General features: G+C 48.0%; 2 protein-coding genes across 6 annotated transcripts in view; both read left to right on the top strand.

Moving 5' to 3' along the window:
* The window catches only part of CSPG5 (chondroitin sulfate proteoglycan 5), a 54168-nt gene extending 48458 nt beyond the window's left edge, over positions 1-5710 (top strand). The window contains exon 5 of one of the 2 annotated variants that reach the window (XM_040445194.1): positions 5308-5710. In XM_040445194.1, the coding sequence (XP_040301128.1) occupies positions 5308-5371 (64 nt within the window). In that variant the 3' untranslated portion in view covers positions 5372-5710. The remainder of the gene's footprint in view (positions 1-5307) is intronic. The other variant, XM_040445196.1, reaches the window with a different exon arrangement.
* A 6894-nt stretch (positions 5711-12604) lies between these two features.
* Positions 12605-26396, top strand: ELP6 (elongator acetyltransferase complex subunit 6). 4 transcript variants are annotated; one of them, XM_040445190.1, is made up of 7 exons: positions 12605-12789; positions 14839-14917; positions 16135-16205; positions 19061-19218; positions 20853-21054; positions 23108-23254; positions 25135-26396. In XM_040445190.1, the coding sequence occupies exons 1-7, from the start codon at positions 12736-12738 to the stop codon at positions 25261-25263; spliced, it is 840 nt and encodes a 279-aa protein (XP_040301124.1). In that variant the 5' UTR covers positions 12605-12735; the 3' UTR covers positions 25264-26396. The 4 variants fall into 4 exon arrangements, with proteins under 4 accessions (XP_040301124.1, XP_040301125.1, XP_040301126.1 ...); XM_040445191.1 differs by having other exon boundaries at positions 12611-12789; positions 19061-19179; XM_040445192.1 differs by lacking the exon at positions 16135-16205 and having other exon boundaries at positions 12763-12789.
* The last annotated feature ends 388 nt before the right edge of the window (positions 26397-26784 follow it).

Raw genomic sequence — 26784 nt, 5'->3', positions numbered from 1 at the left:
GACTTCATGGTTCTGTTTATTTTAATTTTAATTTTTGTTTTTAATGTTTATTTATTTTTGAGAGAGAGAGAGACAGAGTGAGTGGGGTAGGGGCAGAGTGAGAGGCAGACACAGAATCCGAAGTAGGCTCCAGGCTCTGAGCTGTCAGCACAGAGCCCAACATGGGGCTCGAACTCACGAACTGTGAGATCATGACCTGAGCCAAAGTCGGACGCTCAACCGACTGAGCCACTCAGGTGCCCCTGTTTATTTTAATTTTAAATGATTGACTATTGTAGCACTTATACATTAAATTCTTAACTTCTCGGGGCGCCTAGGTGGCTCAGTTGGTTAAGCTTCCAACTTTGGCTCAGATCATGAACTCGTAGGCTGTGAGTTCAATCCCCTCATTGGGCTCTGTGCAGACAGCTCAGAGCCTGCAGCCTGCTTCGGATTCTGTGTCTCTCTCTCTCTCTGCCCCTTCCCCACTCATGCTCTGTCTCTCTCTCTCTCTCCCAAAAATAAATAAACATTAAAAATTTTTAAAAAAATTCTTCACTTCTCCCCAAATAAATATTCAAGTAAAGCCGATGCCCAGGTTGTCCCCTGGCTTCCTGAAGCCCTGCCTCCCTGGGGTAAGTGTCGCCCATTGCAGGTGCCCAGGCCTCCAGCACAGGTTACATTTTACAGTGTCTGTGTGGCCATTGCCAGCTACTCTCCCCACATCCTCAGAATGGGCCTGTCCCCTCTTCTCCCAGCCTGGTCCCAGTGACCTGTCCACCCCTCTTCTCTCTTCAAAGTTCGCAAAATCTTGCCCAGCCTCCTTGGGGTTGGGCAGGTTGGACGCACCTGCCTGTGGCCACACTGTTGCTGTGGCACTTCTTGGCTGGTTGGAGGTGTCTTCCCTCCACTCCTATGACAGGGGCTCCGATTGTGCTTCCTGAAGGGGTGGGTGAGCTCAGATAGACCCTGTCTAGATAGACTTTATCGCTTGAGGAACAGTCTGGGCCCCCAGGAGAGGGAGGCAGACCCTTGGGACAGGCCACACTGGGCAAAGTTGGGCCTCTGTAGATCCTGGGGCCGGTGGATGCTCAGACTCTCTTGGGCTGGCCAGTCCCGGCCAGAGCTCACAGTCTAATGGCTCCATCATCAGAGACCTGAGTGGTGATTACATTCAGCTGTGCAGTTCCTTGGCCCGGGATGCCAGACTGTGCGATGGGACGGGGCTGGCACCAGAGTGTGGGACGAGGGACGGCTGGCAGGGAAATCAGAGCGGCCCTTCTGCCACCGGCTCCGGCTTTCCGCTGCTGACGTGTAAGAGGATTAGGGCTCAGAACTCTGGACAAGGGGCTTTTATTCTCAGGGCTGCATTTTCATTGGCTTGCACAGCCCTAGAGACAGGAACAAAAGCTGAGGGGGCATTGCCAGATCTCTCACCCTCCGAGCCCTGTGCTTTGCAGGAGTGAGGGAAGCCCCAGCCCACTCAAGGTCGGTGCCTGGCATCCAGCCCCATCCAGGTCTGCCTGAGGCTGGGGCTCCAGACCCCGAGGGAGAGCTCCTCACCCTGCCTGGGAGGCCCAAGCCACCTGCAGGCTGGCTCAAGGGATTTCCTGAGGTGGCCATGGCTTGCAAGGGAATCAGAGAATCCTGGAATGTCAGGATGGGAGGACGCATCAGACACCCATTCCAGCCTCCACTGAAATGTACATGGGGGAAACTATGGCCCAATGAGAGGCCATGACTTGCTCAGGGTCACCTGGTGAGGGAAGGCTCGAGCTGGGACTAGAAGAAGGAATGTGAGACAAAGAGGCTGCCTGGCCTTGTCTGGAAGTCGGGCCTTGCCCTCCAGAAAGGCACTGAGGTGATGTCTTCCCAGCACTGGTCAGTCTTGCCTGCTCTAGAATTGCTTACAAATGGAATCATTCAATGTATACTGTGTTGGATAAGATTGCTTTCTCTCAGCATAATGGGTTTGGGTGTTGACTGTATCAGTATTTTGTTCTTATTGCTGAGAATACAGCACAGTTTATCTGTTCACCACCTGATGGGCATTTGGTCTGTCCCCACTTTCTGTTACAAAAGAAGCTGTTATGAACATTTATGTACAGGTCTTAGTTATAAAAAATGTTTTGTCATGGAAAGGATAGAAAATAATGTGGCAAATTCACTTTTTTTTTTTTAACGTTTATTTATTTTTGAGACAGAGAGAGACAGAGCATGAACAGGGGAGGGACAGAGAGAGAGGGAGACACAGAATCGGAAGCAGGCTCCAGGCTCTGAGCCATCAGCCCAGAGCCCGACGCGGGGCTCGAACTCACGGACCGCGAGATGGTGACCTGAGCTGAAGTCGGACGCCCAACCGACTGAGCCACCCAGGCGCCCCGCAAATTCACTTTTTAATCAAGTGTAAGCATCTTGCCATATTTGCTTGTTTTCTTTCGAGAAGAAAATACACATATGATGAAGGTCCCTGATATTTGCTTCCTGGAGGTAACCACCATCTAAACTAGCATCATGATTCCTGTGTACATTGTTGGTCATTTTACTAGGTATAGTCATTCATTCTATTCAACAAATATTGACCACCTACTATGTACAAAGCCTGGATCTAGGCACTGGTGGTACAGCAATGAAGCTAACAGGCGAAAATCCCTGCCCTTGGGAGACACTGAGTAATTAAAATATACGATATGTCAGGTAGTGGTAAGCGCCAGGTAGAAAAATCAAGTTTCTATGGCTGTGTAAGAAATCATCCCAAACAAGTGACTTATGCACCAGAATCACTTACCATCCCTCTTGGGTTCTATGGGTCAGGAATTTGAGAGCCAGGTAGTTCTGACTCGGGGTGTCTCATGAGGTTGCAGTCAGAGGGTGTGTGAGCCAGGACCACTCACTTCACTCACATGTCTGGTGCCTGGTCTGGGTGGGACCCAGATAGCCACATCTCTCTCTGTCTCTCTGTGCTCTCTCCACTTGCTCTCTCCCCCAGAGCATCTCATGTTGCAGTCAGGGCTCTAGAAGCATGTGAATGGGAGAGATTTCCAGCTTTGGAAATCAGGGTCACTTCTGCCATCACCTTGGTCAAGGCAATTACAGAACTCTGTCGGGGTCCAAGGGAAGGAAACACAGACATCATCCACCCTACCCCTAAAGGAGTGTCATTATCATGTTGTAAGAAGATCATGTGGAATGGGATTTATACTGATATGGGAGCAATATCATCTGCCTGAGAAGATAGCATTTGCATGGAAGCCTGAAGGAGGCAAGGGGCAACCAAGTGCAGATCTTATAACTGAGGGAAGAGCATTCCAGGCAAAGAGAACCAACAACAGTTGGAGGTAACTACCTGGGGTGTTCAAGAACCAGCAAGAAGTCCAATGGGGCACCGAGGGGTGAGTGATGGGGAGGCTGGTAGAAGAGGTGAGGTCAGAAATGTAACCTAGGCAGTGAGGTCACTGCAAGGGCCCCAGCTTTTCTCAGAATGTGATGGGATCCATAGAGGAATTTATAGCAGAGGGGTGATATGGTCTAACTCAGTTTTAAAAGGTTCACTGCACTTAGGCTGAGGCTGAGGCAAGGGCAGGAGCAGGAGGACTGGTTAGGAGCCTACTGCACTGATCCAAGCACGTGGTTCTGGAGGTTCAGAGTGGGCTGGTGGTTGTAGAGCTGGCCATATTTTGGAGGCCGAGGCACCAGGTGTTGTTGATGGATCCAATGTGGGGATGAGAGAAAGTGAGGAATGGAGGGGAACTTGACTTCAACACCAGGTCAGAACTGGGGGAGTCTGGGGGAGAAGCAGGTTTGAGGAGATGATCATGAGTTGGTAGGAGGTGCCTATTAGGTGTCCATGTACAGATGTCAGTGAGACGCCTGGAGAGAGGTGTGGGCTGGAAATGTGAGTCTCCATGTTGCCTTGTACTGGAAGTTCAAGCCAGAGTAATTGGCAAGGGAATAATATAAAAAGCATCCAGATTGGAAAAGGAAGAAGCAAAGTTATATTTATAGATGGCATGAACTTGTATGTAGAAAATCCTAAGGAACATACACACACAACTATTAGAGCTAATAAATGAGTTTAGTAAGGTTGAAAGATACAAGATCAATATGCAAAAATTAGTTGTATTTCAGTACAACGAACTGTCAACGAAATTTAAAATAATGCCATTAATTCTCATCCTTTGTTGGTGGGAACGCAAAATGGAATAGGCACTTTGGAAGACAGTTTGGCAGTTTCTGACAAAGCTAACCGTACTCTTACTATATAGTCCAGCAGTTTCCCTCCTTGGTATTTACCCAGAGGAATTGAAAACATGTTCACACAAAAACCTGCATGGGATGTTTATAGCAGCTTTATTTATAATTGCCAAAACTTGAAAGCGACCAAGATGTCCTTCAGCAGGTGAAGGATAAATAAATTGTGGTACATCCGGTAATGGAATATTATTCAGTGTTGTTAAAAAGTGAGCCATCTGGGGCGCCTGGGCTGGCTCCATTGGTGGAGCATGTGACTCTTAATCTTGGGGCCGTCAGTTTGAGCCCCATGTTGAATGCAGAGTTGACTTAAAAAACACACACACACTCGATTTCACCCAGTGCTCATCACAAGTGCACTCCTTAATCCCCATCACCTGTTTCACACCCCCCCCCCCATCAATGTTTTCAACAGTATGCCTTGGGGCATAAACTGATCCACAGACTGATCTAGTTAAGATAGGGCTCCTTTGAAGGAATCTCTCTCTCTTTTTTGTTTTTTTTTATAAAATGTTTATTTATTTTTGTGAGAGAAAGACAGAGACAGAGCGTGAGTGCGGGAAGGGCAGGGAGAAAGGAAGACACAGAATCTGAAGCAGGCTCCAGGCTCTGAGCTGTCAGCACAGAGCCCAAATGCAGGGCTCGAACTCATAAACCATGAGATCATGACCTGAGCTGAAGTCAGTCACTCAGCCAACTGAGCCACCCAGACACACGCCCCCTCTTTTTTTTAAGTCTATTTATTTAGAGAGAGAATGAGCACAGGAGGGTCAGAGTGGGGTGAGGGGAGAGAAAGAATCCCAAGCAGGCTCTGCACCCCCAGCACAGAGCCCAATGCCGGGCTTAAACTCATGAACCATGAAATCATGACCCAAGCTGAAACCAAGAGTCAGACTCTCAACTGACTGAGCCACCCAGGCACCCCTGAAGGAACATCTCTTAAGGGCCATGTTTGAGATTTGTTCTGACCCCAGGATAGCTCTTCTTGGCGATATCTTTCCCCAGTTCTGTCTGGTAAACTAGCCAACCTACCATTTAACTTCTATCTCTAATGAATCTCCCATAATTGCTTTTCAGCACGACCTGCCTTGTTTTGAGAGCGCCCTTAGGCTGGAACTTCTCCACACTCTGCTGCAAATGAAGTCAGTTCCTTTGAGAAGAAACTTGGAGTTCCCTTTGCCTTCTCCTCGCCCCAGGCAAAATCTCTGAGCTCCAGCTCAGGACAATCTTAGGGACAGGGCCCCTCCGTCTCCGAATGACCCCCTGCTCCAGGAACTGGAGGGAAGAAGCTTCAACTCTTCCCAGCTCGTCTCCACTTTATGAGCCCGGGTGAGGACGCGAGGGCCCCAGTATTCTCAGTGTACTGAAGCCATCTACAGCCTCTCACGTAAGAGGGACCTGAGCTGACTAAGGGAGCTACCGCCTCAGGAGCAACCACCCAGAACTTAGCCTCAGCAACGGGGGAACGGAGTGGGGGGGGGGGGTGTGGAGGGAATACCCCATGCTGCCCCTCACAATTTCTGCTCTTTTTATAGGAAAGAGCCGCAGAAAGTAGAAATGTTACTTCAATGCTGATGATGGTCACCTAGTGATTTGATATCTTGTAACATCCAAGCAAAATAGTAATGATACCTTCAACAGTCCCTTAGAGGTCCACTTCTGGCTTGACAGTATGAGGAGCTCTGCAGTCCCCTTCCCCAGTCCAGCTGGTGACAATTATAAAGTCTCTGGAGGGACACCTGGGTGATTCAGCCGGTTATGTGTCTGACTTCAGCTCAGGTAATGATCTTGTAGTCGGTGAGTTCCAGCCCCGCGTCGGGCTCTGTGCTGACAGTTCAGAGCCTGGAGTCTGCTTCAGATTCTGTGTCTCCCTCTCTCTCTCTGCCCCTCCCCCTGTTTGCATTCTGTCTCTCTCTCTCTCTCTCTCTCTCAAAAATAAATAAACATTAAAAAAAATGTTAAGTCTCTGAAAATTGACCTAAGGGCATACAACAAACAAAGAAACATGTTTTCAAAACACCTACTAACACTCGGTAAAAGAAGGAAAGCCAGGGGCGCCTGGGTGGCTGAGTCAGTTAAGTGTCCAACGCGATTTCTACTCAGGTCATGATCTTACGGCTCGTGGGTTCCAGCCCTGCATCGGGAGCTGTGCTGACAACATGGAGCCTCCTTGGGATTCTCTCTGCCCCTCCCCCGTCTGTACTCTCGCTGTCTTTCAAAATAAACTTAAAAAAAAAAAGAGCAACTTAAGTAAACTTAAAAAAAAAAAAAAAAAAAGGAAAGCTATGATATTTGAATCAGTGCCATTCCCACTCTCTCTCCTCCTAGTTCGGCGGGATGGAAATTCCACTCCAGACCGATGCGGGCCAGAAGACCGAGCTCTCTCTCCTGCCAGCTCCCGGTCAGAGAACCATCTTCTTGGAAGGGGCAGGTGCCCTCAGGTTGGAGCCACAGCCTCTAAATTTCCCAAACTCCTTCATCAGAGACTCTGCAGGTAGAGCCAGCCATATTGAGCTTGGAGCCGTGGCATGGTTACCTCACATTAGGGCTGAAGAAGTATATACTTACTAGACACCATATTCTTCACATTCCATGGCAGCTGTAGGCCCAGACTTCTCACGGCCCGGCTCCCGCAGGGCCCATTCACCGCCCTCTATTAGGAGGTATGCATTCCAACCCTGCCTTGCCTATCTACACAATTCTCAGGGACCCAGGTGGCTGTTGAGATTTTAAAGAATGATTTATCTTTCTCTTGGCCTCATGAAACTCCAAAGGGGCAGCCCAGACCAGACACCCCCCTCTATCTCTGATTGGTAATGAGGAGCCTCGCAAGGGCTTCTGTTCTCCCTCTACTCCAAAGCTGGGCAGGGCAGCAAACTGGGCAGGCCGGGGCAGGGGGTCTGGGTATCTATTCGCTCCTGGAGGTAACAAGGAGAACCACCGAGGCGGCAGGAAGTATGGCTCATCTGGGGAGTCATATCAGCCAGAGCTCAGCCAGCCGTCTGGAGCTAAAGGGAGCCTTAGAGACTCTGGGATTTTAGACAAGACCAAGGGGAGGCCCAGAGAGACGGCCCTTCCTCACTCCAGCCAGAACAGCGGTGATCCCCCACCTAGTTTCTGACCCAGACCACTAACCGGGCCACAGGTTCCCATGTAGGCTGCCGGACATGCCCACCTCCATGTCTGGGGCCTCAGACACGTTCATTTTAAACCCATGCCTCCCCCTCACCTTATCCCTTCCCCCCTGCCTCAGTCTTGTCACCTCTCCAGCCTGCATGGCATTTTCAGATTCCTCCTCTCCTGGTCCTCACTGCCAAGCCCAGCTCAGCCCCTGTGAGCTTCCTGCCTCACCCCCTCTACAGCAGCTGTGTTGTGGCTTCTGTGCCCTCCTTAGCCACATTCTGATGACATCACTCCCACCTCCTGGCCAGCATGGCCTCTGAGTCCCCTGCCTTCACCTCAGCGGTCACACAGCACCTCACAGACATTCCTCCATGTCAGCTTTGACTCCCTCTGTGTGCTCACCCCTCACCCCAAGGTGAGGGTACAGGCAGTGTGCACTCCCGGGCGACTCTCCACCAGTGGGGATGGAAACCAATAGAAAAAGGTTCCAGTCACCTGTCCTGCAGGTGCACTCTGCATGCTTTTCCCAGCAGACTCCTGCACTTTGACAACACAACCCTGCCCCAGTCCCCCCACTTCTGTCTCTCCCTGCTCCGGGTTTCCCTTCCCTGTAAGTGACGCCATCTCGGCTCAGCTTTTAGGGAAGCCAGGCTAAGAATGCTCCTCCTCCATCTTTTACAACCTTTCTCAAAAGCACATCTTCCAGCTATGCAAACAAACCACAGGTCCTTGTCCCATTCATTCCTCCATCACATTTATGTAGCACCGGCTGTAGGCAGGCACTCTTCTAGGCACTCTTCTTTATTCTATGAATAAAGAGACAAAATCCCTGCCCCCACCGAGCCTAGTGAGGAGGGGCTCTGGGTAAGCCAATGAAAAGATGGGGGAGGCAGCCTGATCGGGGAGGAGAGGAGAGCTTGGTTGGTACAAGGGCAACAAAGCCTCAGTGGGGAGTTCTGGAGCAAGTTTGGTCTGTCAGAGTGTCCCATCTAGGCTGGAAAGGTCAAGGTGCCATAGCCCCTGCCTCACTCAATCACCAGATGCTGCGAATCACCTGGAAGACTGTGACCTCAGGGGAGGCTCTGTGCAACTCAGGTGGACCCTGGAGGATCTGAGAACTGGAGGTTATCTGGTGATGGCTCTTCCTGAAGATCTTTCTGGAAAGAGTCTGGCTAGTGCAAGCTTCGTGTCTACCACATGGACCGAGCTCAGGGAAGGCCTCGTGGAGCAGACTTGAAGGAGATCAGGGAAGCAGAAGCTGAGACATGTAGAGGAAGAGTCCTACAGACAGGAAACAGAGAAGCACATATCCTGGGTGTGCTTGCCACTGAGGCCACTGAGCAACGCGAGGCTGAAGTGAGTGAGCAGCAGGAGAGGAAGTCAGAGCAGTAGTGGGCCAGCTCCAAAGCCACGTGAAGAGTCCCACCTTTACTCTGAGCAAGAAGGGCGCCATGGATAGGCGGAGGGGTAAGGGTAGTAAGGACGTTACCGAGGGAGGGCGATTCTGGAGCAGGAGAGCCCATGAAGAGTCCACTGCTGAGCTTCCGGAGAGGGGAGCTAAAGACAGTCAGCGCCTGCACCCTGGAAATGCTCTGGAATGCAACAGTTTCAGGATCACCCAGGCCTTGTTTACCCTGCATCTTTAGGCAGTATCTGCTGCCCTCTGGTGGATGTGCTAGAGATTACCCACACCCACTTCCCGCTTTGCTTTGCTTTGCTTTTGCCAGTAGTCTATGGGGCCTGTGGGTTCACCTTCAACTTGCAGTTATAAGAACTCTTTTGTCATGGATCTGATTGTGGAGGTATCAGGCAGCACTTGGTGGAAACATTTCATCAACTTAGACAAAGGAAGGCAAAGGGAAACTGTGGTGTGGCTGCAACAGTATTTGAAGTGGGGCTGGGGCAGGGCCATGTGATGTTTTCTACCAGTGATGATTAGAAGCAGAGAAGTGGGGCTGAAGAATGTATCTAGGGCTGGAGGCTGTAGAGCAGGCACTTGTTCTCAGGAGGAGAACAAGGTGAAAACACTGAGGGTGCTTACCAGAGGGCTCTGAGTTCCAGGGCAGTCATGGGATCATGCTGGGAAGGGAAGGGAAGGGAATGGGGGGGGGGGGGGCAAGTCCCAATTCACGGAAAGAAAATGGGACACCTGAAGGCCTGTAGGTCAAAACAGAGCTGGATATCTGGTGGAGAGAGAGTGTGAGAAGACTACAGACAAAGGGGGAGCAATGGGAGCCATGGAGCCACTGGAAGCATTGCTATGGACTTGGCTGCTGCTGGACAGAACCCAGGCACCTGCACCCCCACTGCTCCTAAAACTCCCCACCACTGCTACAGCCCACAGTCACCCACACTGAGGCTGACACAGGGAGGAAGGAAGGAAGGAAGGAAGGAAGGAAGGAAGGAAGGAAGGAAGAGGGAGGGCCAGAAGGGAGGAAGAAGAAAGAAAAAGAAAAGACGGCATATATAAATATGTGCAACAACAAGTTGAAAGACACTGGACATCAGGCAACAAAGGACAGTGACTCTGCAGAAATGGGCAAAGAACAAGGTGAGCCCTGTGATTGTCCAAGCTGTCTTATTTCCAGACAGGGAGGAGGAACTAAAGTGTAATACTCCCTGAGTTGAAAAGTTGAAGCTAAGAGCCTGGGGAGACCAAGGCTGCCTGAGTTCGTAGATAGGACAGAGTACCAGCAAAGAGAGAGTTGCACAGAGAAAGATCCTTGAGACCTGCAGGGGGTCACCCTCAAGTACTCAGCATGTGAGGGAATGCCCATGGCTGGGGAAAGAAACATCATAAAGAATAAGAAGACTAAATATGCTAGAAATAGAAGGGAATTTCCTCAACCTGATTCAGGGAATCCATGAAAAACCCACAGTTAACATCATACTCCGAAGTGAAAGATTGGATGCTTTCGCACTAACAGCAGTAACAAAACAAGGATGTCTTACCTCACCTCTCCTATTCCACAGCATACTGGAGGTTCTGGCTAGGTCATTTAGGCAAGAAAATTAAACAAGAGGCATCCAGATTGGAAAAGAAGAAGTAAAACTATCTCTATTTGTAGATGACAAGATCTTATACATAGAAAATCCTAAAGAACCCACCTAAAAAAACTAGAAGAAACAAGATCAGCAAGGTTGCAGGATACCAGCTAATATACATAATCAATTGTATTTTTACACATTTGCAATGAACGACATGAAAAATGAAGAAAAAATTCCATTCACGATAGCGTAACAAAGAAAAAAGGAGTAAATTTAACAAAAGTACAAACTTTATATTCTGAAAGCTACAAATCATCGTTGAAGGAAATTAAAGATCTAAGTAGATATAAAAATTTCCAATGTTCATGAATTTGAAAACCTAACATTGTTAAGATGACAATATTCTTCAAATCCATCTACAGATTTAACACGGTCCCTATACAACCCCAGCTAAAGGGATCCTTACCTTACACGATGTACAAAAATGAACTCAAAACAGATTAATGACCTAAGTGTGAGAGATAAACCTAGAAAATACTTAGAAGACAACACAAGGGTAAATTTTCATGACCTTGGATTCTGCAATGGATTCTTAGATGACACCAAAAGCCCATGGAAACAAAGAAAAAAAGAAGATAAATTAGATATTATCAAAGCTAAAAATGGGGCACCTGGATGGCTCAGTCGGTTAAGTGTTGGACTTGGACTCAGGTCATGATCTCATGGCTGGTGAGTTTGAGCCCTGTGTTGGGCTCTGTGCTTACAGCTCAGATCCTGGAGCCAGCTTCAGATTCTGTCTCTGTGTTTCTCTGCCCTTTCCCTGCTCACACAGTCTCTCTCTCTCTCTCTCTCTCTCTCTCTCTCTCTCTCTCTCTAATACAAATAAACATTAAAAAATTTTTTTTAAGCTAAAAACTTTTTTGCTTCAAAGGAACCACCAAGAAAGTAAAAAGACAGCCCATGGTTACAGAAAAATACATACGTCCATTACTTCAAAATGAGCACCTGCCATGTGCCTGGCAATCTTTTAGGCACTGAGGAAATGAGACTTAAAATGAGAGACAAAAATCCCAGCCCTTCTGCCATCTGGTGTGGAGATTCAAATAAGGACATTAACCTGTCCAGCTGTTCATCATCAACACAGATAAAACCAGCTGTAACCAGAAACAGTATTTCTCTCAAGAAATACTGCAGCTGCTAGTCTGATAGTATCCTATTTCTCTGAGTGACTCCTGCTTTCTTACTGAGAAACTGTTTTCTAAAGTTGAAATTTGGCTGCTAGAAATCATGTCAATTCCTTCCAGGCAACAACCACCAGAAATTGATCTATTGTTGAAAAGTTGGGTTTGTTATTCATTGCTGTGAAAGAGAATGCATATCATGGGAAATCGTGGGGTATATCATTAACAGTGTTAGAACATAATTACAGGATTTGGGCTTGTTAGATGATTGGGAGGAGGGTTTGGGATAGGATGCTGTCAGAAAGTGGGGATAATTCTATAATTGAGTACCTTAATAGATTTCATCTACAGGGAGGCCAACTAGAGTGAGGCTAAACCTGGGACTGGTAAAGAAGCCATAGTCCTCAGGTTGGGGAGAGGATGTCTAGTAACTTGTGGCTTGGACAATGTTCATGTTTTGTGTTCAACATAAAAGCAGGGGGAAAGGATAGTTTGCAAACTTAAACAGGATGGTCAGGGAAGGCCTCGAATATAGTGACATCTGAGCAAAGAGACCTGAAGTAAGTGGAGGATTTTTTTAATCGTCTCAACATCTAGAGAAACAGCATTCCAGTAAAGAGGAACAGTTGGTGCAAAATCCCGGGCAAGAGCATGGGTGTGTTCCAATCATATTTTCATAGGGAGTCTACCCTCACAACCTCTTTACGAAACCTACCCCTACCCCACCATTACTCCCTCATCCTGCTTTTGCTTTTTTCCAAGAACTTTTCAACGTACAATTCTGTGTTCATTGCGTTTGCGAGAAAAGGCAGGCATCCTCACTCATCTCGTTCCCTATGTAGCCCTAGCTTTGAGCAGTGGGGGATACACAGCAGGTGCTCGACAGGCACGTGTGGAAGGGCGAACTGCATTGCCCCAAATCCCAGCGTTGTGGAGAGAGCGAGGCCAAGTGAAGGAGCAAAGCACCAGCACCCTCAGAAAAAGCGCCACAAGACCCGTACCATCCACCACCCCAGCCGGATGCCCGCCCTCGCGCGTGCGCCGGCAGCAGCCCAGATCCAGGCGCTTGGCTGATTGGCTGCGACGGCTCCTCGAAGCGGCGTTGCGCGTGCGCGCTTTCCTCGCGGGGGCTCGACTAGTGTGTAGCTTTTCGTATTCCCCGCCGCCGCAGCCCCAGCTCCCGGTCCGGGAAGTCTCATCCTCAGAGCTCGGAATGTTCCCTGAACTCAATAACCTTCTCAACACCACTCCTGACAGGGCGGAGCAGGTAAGGCGTCGCGCGGTGGGAAGGGGGCGGGTCCCGGAGCGTGGCGGAAGACCGTATACCCGGATGAAGCGCACGCGGACTCGTGGGAAAGGCACGACCTCCGCGGGCATGAAGCGCCTGGGAGTTGTAGTCCAGGGATGGCCGACCCGGGGACTGGGCTCCGCCCTGGAGCCTGCGGGAGGTGGGGGTCTTCTCAAAGGCTTGTGTATCCTTGAAAGTGCCCAGGAAGGTTGGCCGACTATGCATCGGCTTACGTACACAAGCGGATACCGGGGGGCCCTGTGCGTTCTCACTGGGGTGGGGGGCCCGGCGTCTAGAGGAGGTTGCCTGAGAGTTTGATTCTCCACCCTTCACTTGAGACCAGCTTCTTAATCGCCCTCGGTCTCTCTCTGGCCCCTCAGTACTCCGCGGTGAACGCTGCTCCTCCTCCTTTTCCTCATCCTCCTCTTGGTCTTTAATAGTGCTATTCCAAATTGCCTTCAGCCAGCGTTGGCTTGTATCAAGTCTGCCTGAGGCATAGCAGCCTCGCCACTCTTTCCTTCTTTCTGTACTTTGGGGCATCCCGAAATTTTTTATTTTAACCCAGGGGTTATTTCTTTCAGGAATTTACCTGGTTCATTTTATAACCATTGTCTTCCTAAGGAAATGGTAAACTCCAGGCAGCCAAGACATCGTGTGTATCGATCAGGCTTGCTTGCTTGCTTATTTATTTATGAAAAAATTTAAAATGTTATTTATTTTAGAGAGAGAGCCAGAGTGCGAGCAGGGGATGGGCAGAGAGAGAGAGAGAGAGAGAGAGACAAAGAATTCCAAGCAGGCTCCAGGCTCTGAGCTGTCAGAATAAAGCCGATTCAGGGCTCCAACTCACAGATTGGGAGATCAGGATCTGAGCTGAAGTTGGATGCTTAACCGACTGAACCACTCAGGCGCCCCTCAATTAGGCCTTTTTTTGATCCCCCCCCCCCCCCAGTGTCAGGCAAATTATAGTTTTAAGTAGACCCTTGTGGATTTCAGTTGCTCAAGCCTGAAGATGTTTCTGGTGACCTTGCTAATTACTGCAGGCACCTCCAAAGTGCTCAGCCCAAGGCCAGAGTGAAGGAATGGAAGATCAAAGTGGGCACCAGGAAATGACAGCCTGGAGGTAACCCTCAAGGTCTGATGGTGCGATCTTTCATATTTTATAAGTGAAAAAAAAGTCACAACAGTACAGAAGTGTCGTGTCTGATACCATTTGATTGCGACCTTCCCTATCACTGAAAAGGAACTAGAGGTGGCTGCAGCAAGGCAGTCAGCCACTGTGGAGAGCATCTTTAGAGGTCTTTCCAGAACTCTCCATGATCAGAGCTTTTCCTGAAGCAGTGTCTAGGGCCATTGGGATGAGAATTTTGTTATTGGAATTCTCTGTCAACACCTACTCTTCCCTCTCTCCCACCCTATTGTACAGATTTGGTATCGGAATTAAAAATAGGGAGGCGCCTAGGTGGCTCATTTGGATAAGCCTCCCACTCTTGATTTTGGGTCAGGTCACCATCTCACCAGTAGTGAGTTCAAGCCCCTCGTTGGGCTCAGTGCTGATAACTCAAAGCCTGCTTGGGATTCTTTCTCCCTCTCTCTCTGCCCCTCCCCCGCTCATGCTCCCTCTTTCTCTCTCAAAAATAAATAAACTTAAAAAAAAATAGGAAGGAAGTTGGATCATACTACTTTTTTGGAGGTCCATTCCAGTCTTAGCAGGCTGTGATTTTTGTTGGATTCTAATGGTAAAAGCTTCTCTAGTTCTTCCAAGACCGGTCCCCTGAGTTACCAAGGTGAATGAGGAAGAGAAGGGTTTTTATTCTCTCTTTGCCTTGGGAAAGTGGAAGCTGAGATGTGCTTGTCCGTAATGAGTGACTTTAATAACAATCACTCTAACTTTTGGTTTTTCCATAGTTTTGACTTACTTTCTTCTTTCTGGTAGAGTGTGTGTGTGTGTGTGTGTGTGTGTGTGTGTGTGTATACTGACCTCTTTCCAGGGAGTCTAATTCACCTTTTTGTGTTCCTCTTAACTCGTAGGGGAAACTGACTCTACTCTGTGATGCCAACACAGATGGCAGCTTCCTTGTGCACCACTTTCTCTCCTTCTACCTCAAAGGTATACGACTCATTGGTGCTATAGAAAAAGAAACCTAAGGCTAAAAGCAATGGGAATGGTATTGACTAACTAGGTCTTAGGTGTTTGGGTAGCCAGATGGCTGTTTATTAGGTAACAGGTTACTTGACCATCTTGTTCCCTGCCCATCCCTGCCAAAGGGTGGTATGTGCTCCTATCTTCCCTTCTCCACCCAGTGTGCAGGCATGGTCTCACTGAGATCCTTGTGTGGCCTCCTGATTTAGTTGCTCCTCAGTCTTTATGTATTTCTCTTTTTTTTTTTTAAACATTTTGATTTTGAGAGAGAGAGACAGAGCATGAGCAGGGGAGGGGCAGAGAGAGAGGGAGACACAGCATCCAAAGCAGGCTCCAGGCTCCGAGCTGTCAGCACAGAGCCTGAAGCGGGGCTCGAACCCATGAGATGTGAGATCATGACCTGAGCGGAAGTCAGATGCTCAACCAACTGAGCCACCCAGGCGCTCCCCAGTCCTTGTGTATCTTGAGGTTTTGGGGCTCTGGACCCATGGACATGTTGCCCTGGAAGTAGATGCTTCCTAAAGAACATAGGAAAACTGTGGGGCCACTGCAGTTTACATATGAAAATGGATTAGAAGAAGAAAACAGCCAAATGAAAAAAAAGACTCATTTATATCAGCTGATTCTCCGTGAGCCCCTACTGAGCCAGGCCAGAATAGAGTTTACACCTTTGGCACTCTTAGTTGTAATCGTTCACAGCTTTGAAAGTTGTTTTCTTTTCCAGATGATATTATTTTCAGGATTGAAAGAGCAAGAGAATCTATAGATAAAATATTAGAACTAATTATGTTCATTAAGGTAGCTAGAGTTTCTTTGTGTTCCACTTATAATTTCTTGGATATAAGACCAGTTTTTAAAAAAGTGAGTTGTTAAAAAAAAAAGTATTTCTGTACAAACAGAAAAGCATTACTTTTTAAAAACCACAATTTATTTACAATAGAACAAAACAAGGTACCTATGGATACACATAACTGAAGAAGTACATTTCAGGATCAATGAAATAGGTATAATTATTATATATGAAAAAAAGTGCAGCTTAGAATCAAATTGGGGATGTCTGGTTGCAAGGCCTCTTGGGTCTATAGACCCAATAAAGTCAGAGCTTTATTTTCTAGAGGTACAAAGTATATGAAACTGATTATACATAGAGACTTTATTAAACATCTGTTTATTTTGTTTTCTAGCTAATTGTAAAGTCTGCTTTGTGGCACTGATCCAGTCCTTCAGTCACTACAATATCGTGGGACAGAAGTTGGTAAATATTGTAGACCTCTGTGGTGCAGAGTATGTGGGTCATGCAGGTGTGAGTAGGGCCAAGGCTGGGCTCCCCTGGTTGGGTTGTAGAGAACTTAGCAAGGGAGGGACTGAGGAAATCATGGAGTTCTGAAACCCTTATCTGAAAAGCTAAGGCAGCATCTCTACCTGTTTTACTCATTTAGAATTTATAGAACCAAATCAGTTGTTAATTAATCAAACCTAGCTCTACTGACTCTGGACCAGTTAAGATTTTCTCCTTCTCACTCTGGGCTTTAATCTTAGTTCTGCTGGGTTGGAGACCCACAGCTTGGTCTACCACCAAATTTCTCCCTAAGTTACTGTTTCTCCCTAAGTCTACGGCTTAGTACTCAAAGGTGGAGAGAGGTGCTTTTGTGACCTGCTCCTTACCTCATCTCGGCCTGCCTTGCATCTTCTCAGATGTAGGCAGGCAAGAATAAGATGGCCAAGAGTCTGGCGAACCTTCTGGCCTAGTCTAGGCCATCACCTGTGACCTGTGACCAGGTGGGCTTACTAGTTTTTGTTTGTTAGTTTTGTTTTTATTTATTTATTATTATTTAAAAATTAAAAAAAAATTTTTTTAATGTTTATTTATTTTTGAGAGAGACAGAATGCAATTGGTTTGGGGCAGAAAGAGAGGGAGACACAGAATCTGAAGCAGGCTCCAGGCTCTGAGCTGTCAGCACAGAGCCTGACGCAGGGCTCGAACTCACAAGCTGTGAGATCATGACCTGAGACGAAGTTGGATGCTCAACTGACTGAGCCACCAGGCACCCCTATTATTATTAAAAAAAAATTTTTTTTATTTACTTAATTTATATTTGAGAGAGAGACAGAGAGAGAGAGCATGGTGGGGGGGGGGGCGGTCAGAGAGAGAGGGACAGAGAGAGAATCCCAAGCAGGCTCTGCACGTCAGCACAGAGCCCAATGTAGGGCTTGAACCCACAGACTGAGATCATGACCTGAGCTGAAACCAACAGTTGGACTCTTAACTGACTGAGCCACCCAGGTGCCCCTTGTTTTGTTTTTAATAGGCTAGCCTCAGAGAGGGAAAGAACCAGACCACCCATTAGCAGTGACTACTGAAATGCCAGTCTTCCTATTGGGCCATTACACTGCCTGATGTCACTCTGATGGGGAGAAACAAATGAGAGAATGGGAGGAGGGTAGACTCTTTCCCATCCTTTGCAGAGAAGGAAGACCTCCTGTGGTAGAGGTCAGAGCATGAGCTAAGGGAGAGCAGTCATGTCAAGAACACACGTGCATTCCAGGTCTGTGAAGCATGTCTCTATGGCCCTAGCATCAGTGTCTCTGGGTGAGAAAGCTGTGTATTCTCATGTCCAGATTGGCTACTTCTTCTGTTGCCTTTGAATCATCAGCATAGCAAGAATGACAGACATGGTACTGGGCACGTGAAGTCCATGAATGTGAGCCTCCATACTTTGGCGTATTATTGAACTGCCATTAGTAGAATTGTCATGAGCAAGAGCAAAGGTGAACAGGAGTCTTTCTCTCTGCCAGGGGTGGCTGTGGAGCTCATGGTGCTGCATAGCGGAGGACACTGGGATATAAATGAGCAATTGAGACCTGGTCTAGGGGCATGAGGAATCTAAAGAGTTCCACGTGACCTATTTCTGCACAGAGAGAGCAGTGAGTTGCAGATTTAGATTGTGTCTGTCCTTAGGTGTTTGTTGAAATGCAGATTCTTGGGCCTTGCCTGCAAAGCTTCTGATCCTGGAGGTTTGGAATGGTGCTCAGGGATCTACATTTTAACTGGGTGTTTCCTAAGAAAAAGATTCTTAATTGGGTAGTTTATAAAGAGCCATATTAAGAAATTCTGGTCTAGAGGTGCCTGGTGGCTCAGTCGGTTAAGTGTCAGAGTCTTGGTTTCATCTCAGGTCATGATCTCATGATTTGTGAGGTTGAGCCCCGCACCAGGCCTGCGCTGACAGTGTGGAGCCTGCTTGGGATTCTCTCTCTCTCCATCTCTTTCTGCCCCTCCCCTGTTCATGCTCTCTCTCAAAATAAATAAGTAAACTTTAAAAATTTTCTAGAAAATAAGTTTTAAAAAAGCTCTGGTCTAGAGGAGGGCTAGACAGAGTGTAGCCACTGCCATTTGTTTATGAATCGTGTGCGGCTGCTCTTCCTCCACAGAGTATTGCAGTGTAGATTGTCTCACCCTTTGCAAAAAAAGTTTGCTGAGCTTTGAACTAGTGCATCAAGAGCTTGTATTGTCCTAACTCTCATGGGAGTGCTTCCTCAGAGGTAGAGGGAAGAGAAGGAGAACTTGCTGGTAATGCAGTCTTCCTGTATTCTAGGCAGCCTGGCAACTCCAATCTCTGAGTTATGTTATTTGAAAGCCTCAGAGCAACTCTGAGGTCCTGTGCCACTGATGTGTAAACAAGAGGGTTTGTGAAACTCAAAGCCAAAATCTGTCCCTGTCTCCTTCACCAGCATTTTTCAGACCTTGGTCATTCTCCCACCATTTTATTGTCATTATTATTGTTTCTAAATACACTTAAGTTTATAAATATGTGCATTTGTAATACTACTGCAAATTAGAACCAAGTATTGAGTAATCACAAAAATGAGCATATAAACAAAAATGTCAGTTTTTTAAAAAGTGATAAATGTAGAGGCTCACCTCAAAACCGTGGGGATCGTGGGTTGGGACCACGCAATGGAAAGAAGGCGTGGGCCCCATACAAAGGTGTACAGGTACACATTTGCAGGGCTTAGAATGTGTCCTGTACCTTTTTGTGAGCTGGAATCCAGCCTCTGTGAGGGGTTCCTCTGCAAGGCACAGTAATTCACTCTCCTCTGTGTTGTGTTTAGGGTGTCAGCCTGACTGTGGCACGGGAGTGCGGGCAGCTTGTGTTCCTAGAAGGTCTTAAGTCTTCGGTGGATGTTTTCTTCCGGGCTCAGGCTGAGCCACACCCCTTGCAGTTCCTCAGGTCAGTCAGCCTGCAGCCCAGCCCAGAAGTGCATGCCTGGTAGGTGGACCCAGACCAGCTTTGCTGGGTGATTCCTCCCGTGCATGGGTGGGGGGACAGAGCTGGCTTTCAGAGGTAGCCATTTCCCTGGTGTTACAGCATTATTGGAAAGCTCTTGGCTCTTACCATGGGCTAGAGGGTATATGGCTGACCCCAAAGCTACAGAAAGCATTATTTGCTGGGAGTATGGCAGAACGGTATGTTTTTCTAACCTTGCTCAGAGCCCTAGCACACACCTTTATTCTGTTTTGGGGTTGATACAGGGATCGGCACACTATGGGCCATGGCTAGCTACCTGTTTTTGTAAATAAAGTTTTATTGGAATAGCTGCATTCATTTGTTTGCATATTGTCCCTGGCTGTTCTCTCCCATAGCACAGTTGAGTAGTTGAGACAGAGATCATTTGACCCACAAGCCTGAAATATTACTGTTGGCCTTTTAAGAAAAGTTTGGTAGGGGCGCCTGGGTGGCGCAGTCGGTTAAGCGTCCGACTTCAACCAGGTCACGATCTCATGGTCCGTGAGTTCGAGCCCCACGTCGGGCTCTGGGCTGATGGCTCAGAGCCTGGAGCCTGTTTCCGATTCTGTGTCTCCCTCTCTCTCTGCCCCTCGCCCGTTCATGCTCTGTCTCTCTCTGTCCCAAAAATAAATAAACGTTGAAAAAAAAAATTTTTTTTTTTAAAAAAAATAAAAAAAAAAAAGAAAAGTTTGGTGACCCCGGTTTGCTATTCTGAGATTGGGTTTCCTGCTTTTTGTCTTTTATGAGTGTCAGCCACAAACATAGCTCTGTGCAGACTCCCCACCTGTTCTTCCTTCACCACAGAGGAGTCCGTATGGGAACTCTCCCTGCTGCCCCCTCTCTCAGATGCCACCTTTTGCAGTGGCTGGAAGGCAGTGTGGAGTCAGAAGGCCCTGTGCCCTGACCCTGTGTGTGTGATCTCTCACATAGCTTTTAGCATCTCTGAACCTGGGTGCCTTCGTCTGAATGATGGGCCTAGTGACACCTGACCCCAGGTTGTGGGAAGTTGTTGTCCTTGCTGTTAGTGGGCTGCAGACCTGGAGCGTGAGCAGGTGCCTGGGCCCTGTGCTCTGGTGCTTTTTGAGCCTCTCTTGCTGGGAAGTGACTGCCAAGGTAGTCATTGGAGAGATGGAGGTAGCTGGGCCAGCTTCTTTAGAAATAGGTGGAATCCGGTAGGTACACAAACTGCCCTTAGACCTTGGTTCTCAACACCAGGTCACCTGAATGGCTATTTAGCTTTTTGCACCCATTATGACCTCCTGGGAAGACGTCTTCTGCCTGCCCAATCCAAATTAATCTTCTAATACCTTAAGCTCTTGGGTTGAGGGGCTGGCTGCATGGTGTCTCTTAAGGACCCAGGAGGCTGTTTATTTTTGTGTACCCCAGTTTCTAGCACAGTGCTTTGTACCTACTAGGCCTCAAGGAATATTTGAAGTACAGCTTGCTTGTGTATGCACGCATGCCTTTTCTTTCCAACCAGATCATGAACCCCTTAGTGCCAAGGACTATGATCCAGTTCTCTGCCTCCCCCAGCCCTTTCCTGTGGTGCTGCTTGGTCCCAGATAAACATTTGTAGACAGAGTGAACTCTCTGGTGACTCTCGCTTGATGTTCCAGGGAGGCCAATGCTGAGAACCTGCAGCCACTGTACGAGTTTGTGCAGGAGGCTCTGAAGCCCGTGGATGATGGAGAGGCTGCGTGGAGGTGCCCAGTGCTGCTGGTGGACGACCTCAGTGTGCTGCTGAGCCTGGGCATAGGTGCGGTGGCTGTATTGGACTTCATCCACTACTGCAGGGCCACCGTGTGCTGGGAACGAAAGGTACCGACCCGCCTGCTCTCTGTGCTCCTGCCTGTGATCTCCATAGGCCCAGACAGGCCCATACCTCCCTTGCTTGCAGTGATCTTTTTTGTTTATTTGGGGGTTCGGTTTTACCCTGGTAGGCCCAGAAATCTTTTGGTCTGCCATCCTTCCCTCCCCTACTTGCCACTGCTAAAAAAAATAAAGCCCTCAAAATTAAAAGATTGACCAGTACTGTCTCAAATGGGACCAGTCGTGTGTGGTACCACAGCAGTCCCAACTCTGCCACCCATTGCCTTGTGTCCTGGGACAAGTCATTATTGCTCTGGGTGTGTTTTGAAGATCAGTTGAGATATAAACTGCATTAAAAATTGTGAGATGCAGTACAAGTACAGGATGTAACTTTTACTGTCAAATTATGAGGCAAAAATGGGGATTTTACCATAATAGTTAAATAACGATAGTAGACCCACCTATAAAATAGGAATGGCTGTGGTGCCCACCTCGCAGGAACCAAGCTGCAAGAGTTAAGTGACATGAAGCTTACAACACTCCCATGCAGCGTCTGGCCCCCAGTGGCAGCTCTTCAGCGTGCAATGGTGCCCCTGGGAGGGACCTGCAGCCCTTAGCATGGTGTGGTCAGGCCGAGGGTGCTGGGCGGTTGGGATGAGCCAATGGAGTCAACCAGGGTGCATATACCCAGCACTGCACGCTGAGCACCTCCCAGGTGCAAGAGCTTACCTGGCAGCTGTGTTTAGGGGAGCTCCTGGAACTGTGTGGCTACAGGCACGGGGTGGGAACCAGGTGATGGGGAAAGAATGGGAGGAGGAGAGAGTGGAAGGGGCGTGGAGGGCACGGCTCAGTGACAGTGAAGCGGCCACAGCTCCTGCAGCTCAGCCTGCTCTACTAAGTGCAAGTGCCCACTACCTCCCTCGTTTGGTTAAAAAAACCTCTTTTAGCTGAAAAAGCAAAACTTGGGAATAGTTTAAAAAAGAAAAAATAGGGCACCTGGGTGGTTCAGTTTGTTGGGCGGCCGACTTCGGCTCGGGTCATGATCTCACAGTTCTTGGGTTTGAGCCCCGCATCAGGCGCTGTGCTGACAGCTCAGAGCCTGGAGCCTGCTTCAGATTCTGTGTCTCCCTGTCTCTCTGCCCCTCTCCTGCTTGCACTCTGTCTCTCTCTGTCTCTCTAAAGTGAATAAAAATGTTAAAAAGATTTTTTGAAAATAAGTAAATAGCATAAAGAGTACTTTAATAAAAAGTAATGATCTGTTTCCTAATGTGTATTCTGGAGAGTGTGTTCAATTATGAACATGTTTTATGTGTATGTGTTTCTGCATTTTTCTTCACATTACTGGTAGCCTGCCTTTTTTCTCATTTCATAATGCACGGTGTCTTTTGATGTCCATTGCCCAAAACCAGAATAGACAGATCTGCCTCATCCTTTCTAACTGGACGGTATCCCTTTGAAAGGACTTACTCTTCAAGGTATCCCCTTCAGTGGGTCTGAACCCCTCTGGTTCTGGTTGGGTAACTCCAACTTGCTCTTCTGACTCGGCTCAGGTGTGCACACCACGTCACCCTCCCCTCCGGGCCAGACATGATGCCTCTTCCCTGGGCTCCCCTAGCCCCCCATGCTCCCCTTTCTCCTGGCTTTGTGTCCTGTGTTGTTAGTATCTTTCTGTCTCCAGGGTCCATACCGGTCCCCTCTTATCCCCACTGTGGTGTCTGACACATGCTGTGCACTCAGGAGCTGCTGACTGGATGAATTGGTGCCTAGCAGAAAGGTGGCACTTTTTGCTAACATTGAGGACCACAGACTGAGCTGAGCTTTGTTTAAGAGGGATTGAGCTGGCAGTATAGGTTGGATGTGCTGGTGAGACTGTCCAGCAGGTGATTGGAATTAGGACCCTAGAGCGCAACAAGGGTCCTTCCATGGAGGGGGTGGTTGCAGCGGCAGCCAGAGGCTGCTCTGGGCGAGGACATGCAGAGTGGGGAGTGGAAGCACTGAAAGCCCAGTACTCCCTGGTGACCCTGCCCGGAGGAACGGTTTTCATCTTCCATCTCTGTTGCAGGGAAACATAGTAGCCCTGGTGCACGACAGTGGAGACACCGAGGACGAGGAGAACAACATCCTTTTGAACGGCCTTAGCCACCAGAGCCACCTGATCCTGCGGGCTGAGGGGCTGGCCACTGGCTTCTGCAGGGACGTGCATGGGCAGGTGCGCAGGGGCTCACTAGGCCTGAGCCTAGACTGTGTGTGGGATAGTGTCAGGCCCTGGGGGTTGTCTGGTTGGGGTGTTTCTTCGGACGGACGGAAAACCTCAGAAGTTGTGAGAACCCAAATTAGAGTCTGTTCCAGATGGTGCTAGCCTCATGTACCTGTTCAGGTGTTCCATGGTGGTCCCGTTTGTGACCAAAGTGCAGCTCCTAAAAAGGAGACCAGATTGCCTTCTGGAACAGAATGCAGGGGCCCTGCTATCAAATAGCAGAATGCCTCTGCAGGACCACAGCAGGCTTTGTATACTCAGGTCAGTGCTGCTGCTTTTATTTTTTAATTTTATTTTAATTAATTTATTTTTTTTTAAGTTTGTTTATATTGAGAGAGAGTGTCTATGCAGGTGAGGGGCAGAGAGAGAGAGAGGGAGAGAGAGCAAATTCCCAAGTAGGCTCCTCACTGTCAGCATGGAGCCCAATGTGGGGCTCAAAATCACGAGCCACGAATCATGACCTGAGCCGAAGTCAGACACTTAACCAACTGAGCCACCCAGGCACCCCAGTGCTGCTCCTTTTAAAATACAAATGTGGAGGCACCTGGGTGGCTCAGTCAGTTAAACTTCCGACATCAGTTCAGGTCATGATCTCTCAGTTCGTGAGTTCGAGCCCCGTGTCAGGCTCTGTGCTGACAGCTTAGAGCCTCCAGCCTGCTTCAGATTCTGCCCCTCCCCCGCTCACACTCTGTCTCTCTTTCTCTAAAAAATAAATAAACGTTAAAAATTTTAAAAAGTAATAATAATAAATAAAATATAAATGTGGGGGGACCATGCCCATGGCTGGGGTTGTTGCTGCCCCACTCTTGCCTCTGACCGAAATATTTGAGAACTCAGGCAGAAGCTGAGAGCCCTGCCTTAGAGGAAGGTCAGGTTCTACCCCTCCCAAGGGGCTACCATGCTTCTGTGCCTTCTGGAACTTTTTTTTTTTTTTTTAATGTGTATTTATTTTGAGAGAGAGAGAAAAGTACAAGTAAGGGAGGGGCAGAGACAGAGGGAGAGAGAGAATCCCAAATAGGCTCTGTGCTATCAGTGCAGACCCCAGTGTGGGCCTGGATCCCATGAACTGCAAGATCATAACCTGAGCCGAAACCCAGAGTTAGACGCTTAACTGAATGAGCCACCCATGTGCCCCTGGAACTTCTCTTTTGGAATCATCCCCCAAAGCTGTCATGGCTTCCAGGTTAACTTGATGTTGACCACTCTTGGCACATTAGAGGTGGGTGGGAGTTTTGGCCCAGAGTCATTCAGGGGTAGCTGTAGAAAATAAAACAAAGGAGCAAGCTCAGAAATGCTGTGTTGGTCGTGTTCATGTGCATGGCATGAGGAGAGGGTCCTGCCAGGAAGCTTGTGTCCTGGCTCTAAGGCCAGTCCCCCTGAGCATTCTAGCATGTCTGGCATTGAGATATCATCAGAATAAGAATAAATGTCTAGCCTTCCTGAGCCTCTGAATTGGATGTACTGATTTTAATGAGTCGATTTTCCCAATTATTGTAGCCAACAGATATAAAACCATGCCTAGGGAAAAGAGCAAAAGAGAACACATAAAAATACTTTAAGGGTTTGTATCTGGGGGGCTTTTTTTCTTTTTCTTTCTATTTCACACTTTCTGTAGTGAGCAAATATCACTACTGTAATGGACGGGAAACCTTTAGTTTTAGTTAGCTGGTCATAAGCTTTGTTTTAGAAGCCAGCCCCTGGCTGCATGGCACATGACTGTGATCTCAACTTAGGGGCCTTAGTTGCAGGTTACAGAGGAGGCAGGTAGGGTTCATAATGGAGCAGGTAACTTGGGGGCTGCTTCTCTCTCATCCTGCTTCTTGTCACTGTAGCTGAGGATCCTCTGGAGGACACCATCACAGCCCACAACCCAGCGGGATCGGAGCCTCACTTACCAGTACAAGATACAGGACAAGAGCGTGTCCTTTTTTGCCAAAGGAATGTCTCCTGCTGTTCTGTGACCTGATTGAGGGGCAAATGTAGCTACCTTGGACTGTTTTCAGATGTGAAAGATGAAACAACGAGTGGGAATGGATCTGCACACCTTTGAAGTGGTATTTCAGCCTGGATTGCTACCACTGTGACCCGATGCTGTGGAATGGCTCTGTGACAGTATGCCTTTGTTGCCCAGGGCCCTGTTCCGGAAACACATAAGGAATTGCAACCCGGCCTCTGCTGAGAGAGATGCCACATATTGAAACCAGGTGAAAGTCATCCCAGGAGCCTTTCATTAAATACACTTTAGCCTCAACTGCCCATTTTTGGCTTTTGAGCCTTTCAGAGCCAGAGAAGGTATAACTGTGCCAGCCAGGGGACAGTCCTGGGTGGCAGGCATACGAGGTGACAACTTGGGTAATTATGGCTGTGGTAAGTCGAGTCCTACATCATGGCTTCCTCACAATGGATTGTCTCATTTAATTTTCACCTTCATCCAGCAAAGGTATTTTTCCTTCAGTCCAGTAAGAAAACCGGCTTAAAGAGGTTTGGAAACACACTCACGGTTGTAGAGCAGGCTGTAGATAGTGGAGCCTAACTCTGAAGTCCACACTTGCTGACTGACCCTCAAGGAAACCAGGGGCAGGCTCCCTAGCCGGTTCACAGCCTCCTTGGTTGTGTGGTCCCTGACCCAGGTGTCATGAAACCGCGGCCTTGGTCACATGAGGCTTCATGGCCTTGGTGACAGGGGTAAGGAGTGTTCTTGCCACCAGGTGGGACAGGGCCTTGGCAAGTTGCTGCCTCCTTTACCTGTAAAGACTGAAGAGGTGAGCACTTGACCCAGCGTCCCATAGATGCCAACTTACCACACTCTGCCCATCGGTCAAGATCACCTCAGTAGACACCGGGGGTATTCCCTTAAACTGGGTACATTTTGTTGTACCACAATGAATTATTTTTAAAATTAAAAGTAAATAAAATGAAAAAAATAACACTGCAGGGACTAAGGAAATTTCATACCTGTTGTTTAATTGTAACTTTTTCACATTTTGTAGTCTTCATAAGAGGAAACAATTTATCACTCCTCCCCTCAAATCATAAAAAAAAAAAAACTTAAAAAACTAAAAAAAACAGGAACGCCTGGGTGGCTCAGTCAGTTAAGCGTCCGACTGCAGCTCGGTCATAATCTCATGGTTTGGGAGTTCAAGCCCTGCAACAAGGCTCCTTGCTGACAGTGCAGTGCCTGCTTGGGATTCTCTCTTTCCCTCTCTCTCTGCTCCTTCCCCACTTGCACTTTCTCTCTCTCTCTCTCTCTCTCTCTCAAAATAAATAAACAAACAAACAAACAAACAAAAAATAAAGCAGGGAAGGGGCCTAGGAAAGTGAGGGATAATGAAATTTTAGTTTTTTCCCTGTAGAGGAATTTCTGAATTAAAGCCTGGATTGGCCCTCACGTGGTATCAAGATTGTTCTTTGGAATGATGGAGCCAGTTAACAGTGACCTCTACGTTTTCCTCCACCAATGTTGGATTTAACTTAATTTTTAC

Source organism: Herpailurus yagouaroundi, unplaced genomic scaffold (genome assembly GCF_014898765.1).
Source record: "Herpailurus yagouaroundi ecotype Mexico unplaced genomic scaffold, PumYag 193, whole genome shotgun sequence".
Classification (NCBI taxonomy): Eukaryota; Metazoa; Chordata; class Mammalia; order Carnivora; family Felidae; genus Herpailurus; species Herpailurus yagouaroundi.
This window is presented reverse-complemented; position numbering and strand designations above follow the sequence as displayed.

Bases quoted from the DNA above. Each gene is read 5' to 3' on its own strand.
- ELP6 (XM_040445190.1), top strand. From the start codon at position 12,736: ATGTTCCCTGAACTCAATAACCTTCTCAACACCACTCCTGACAGGGCG. The intron at 14,918-16,134 runs GTATACGACTCA...TTTGTTTTCTAG, and splicing joins TCTCTCCTTCTACCTCAAAG to CTAATTGTAAAGTCTGCTTT. The intron at 19,219-20,852 runs GTAGGTGGACCC...TTGATGTTCCAG, and splicing joins AGCCCAGAAGTGCATGCCTG to GGAGGCCAATGCTGAGAACC.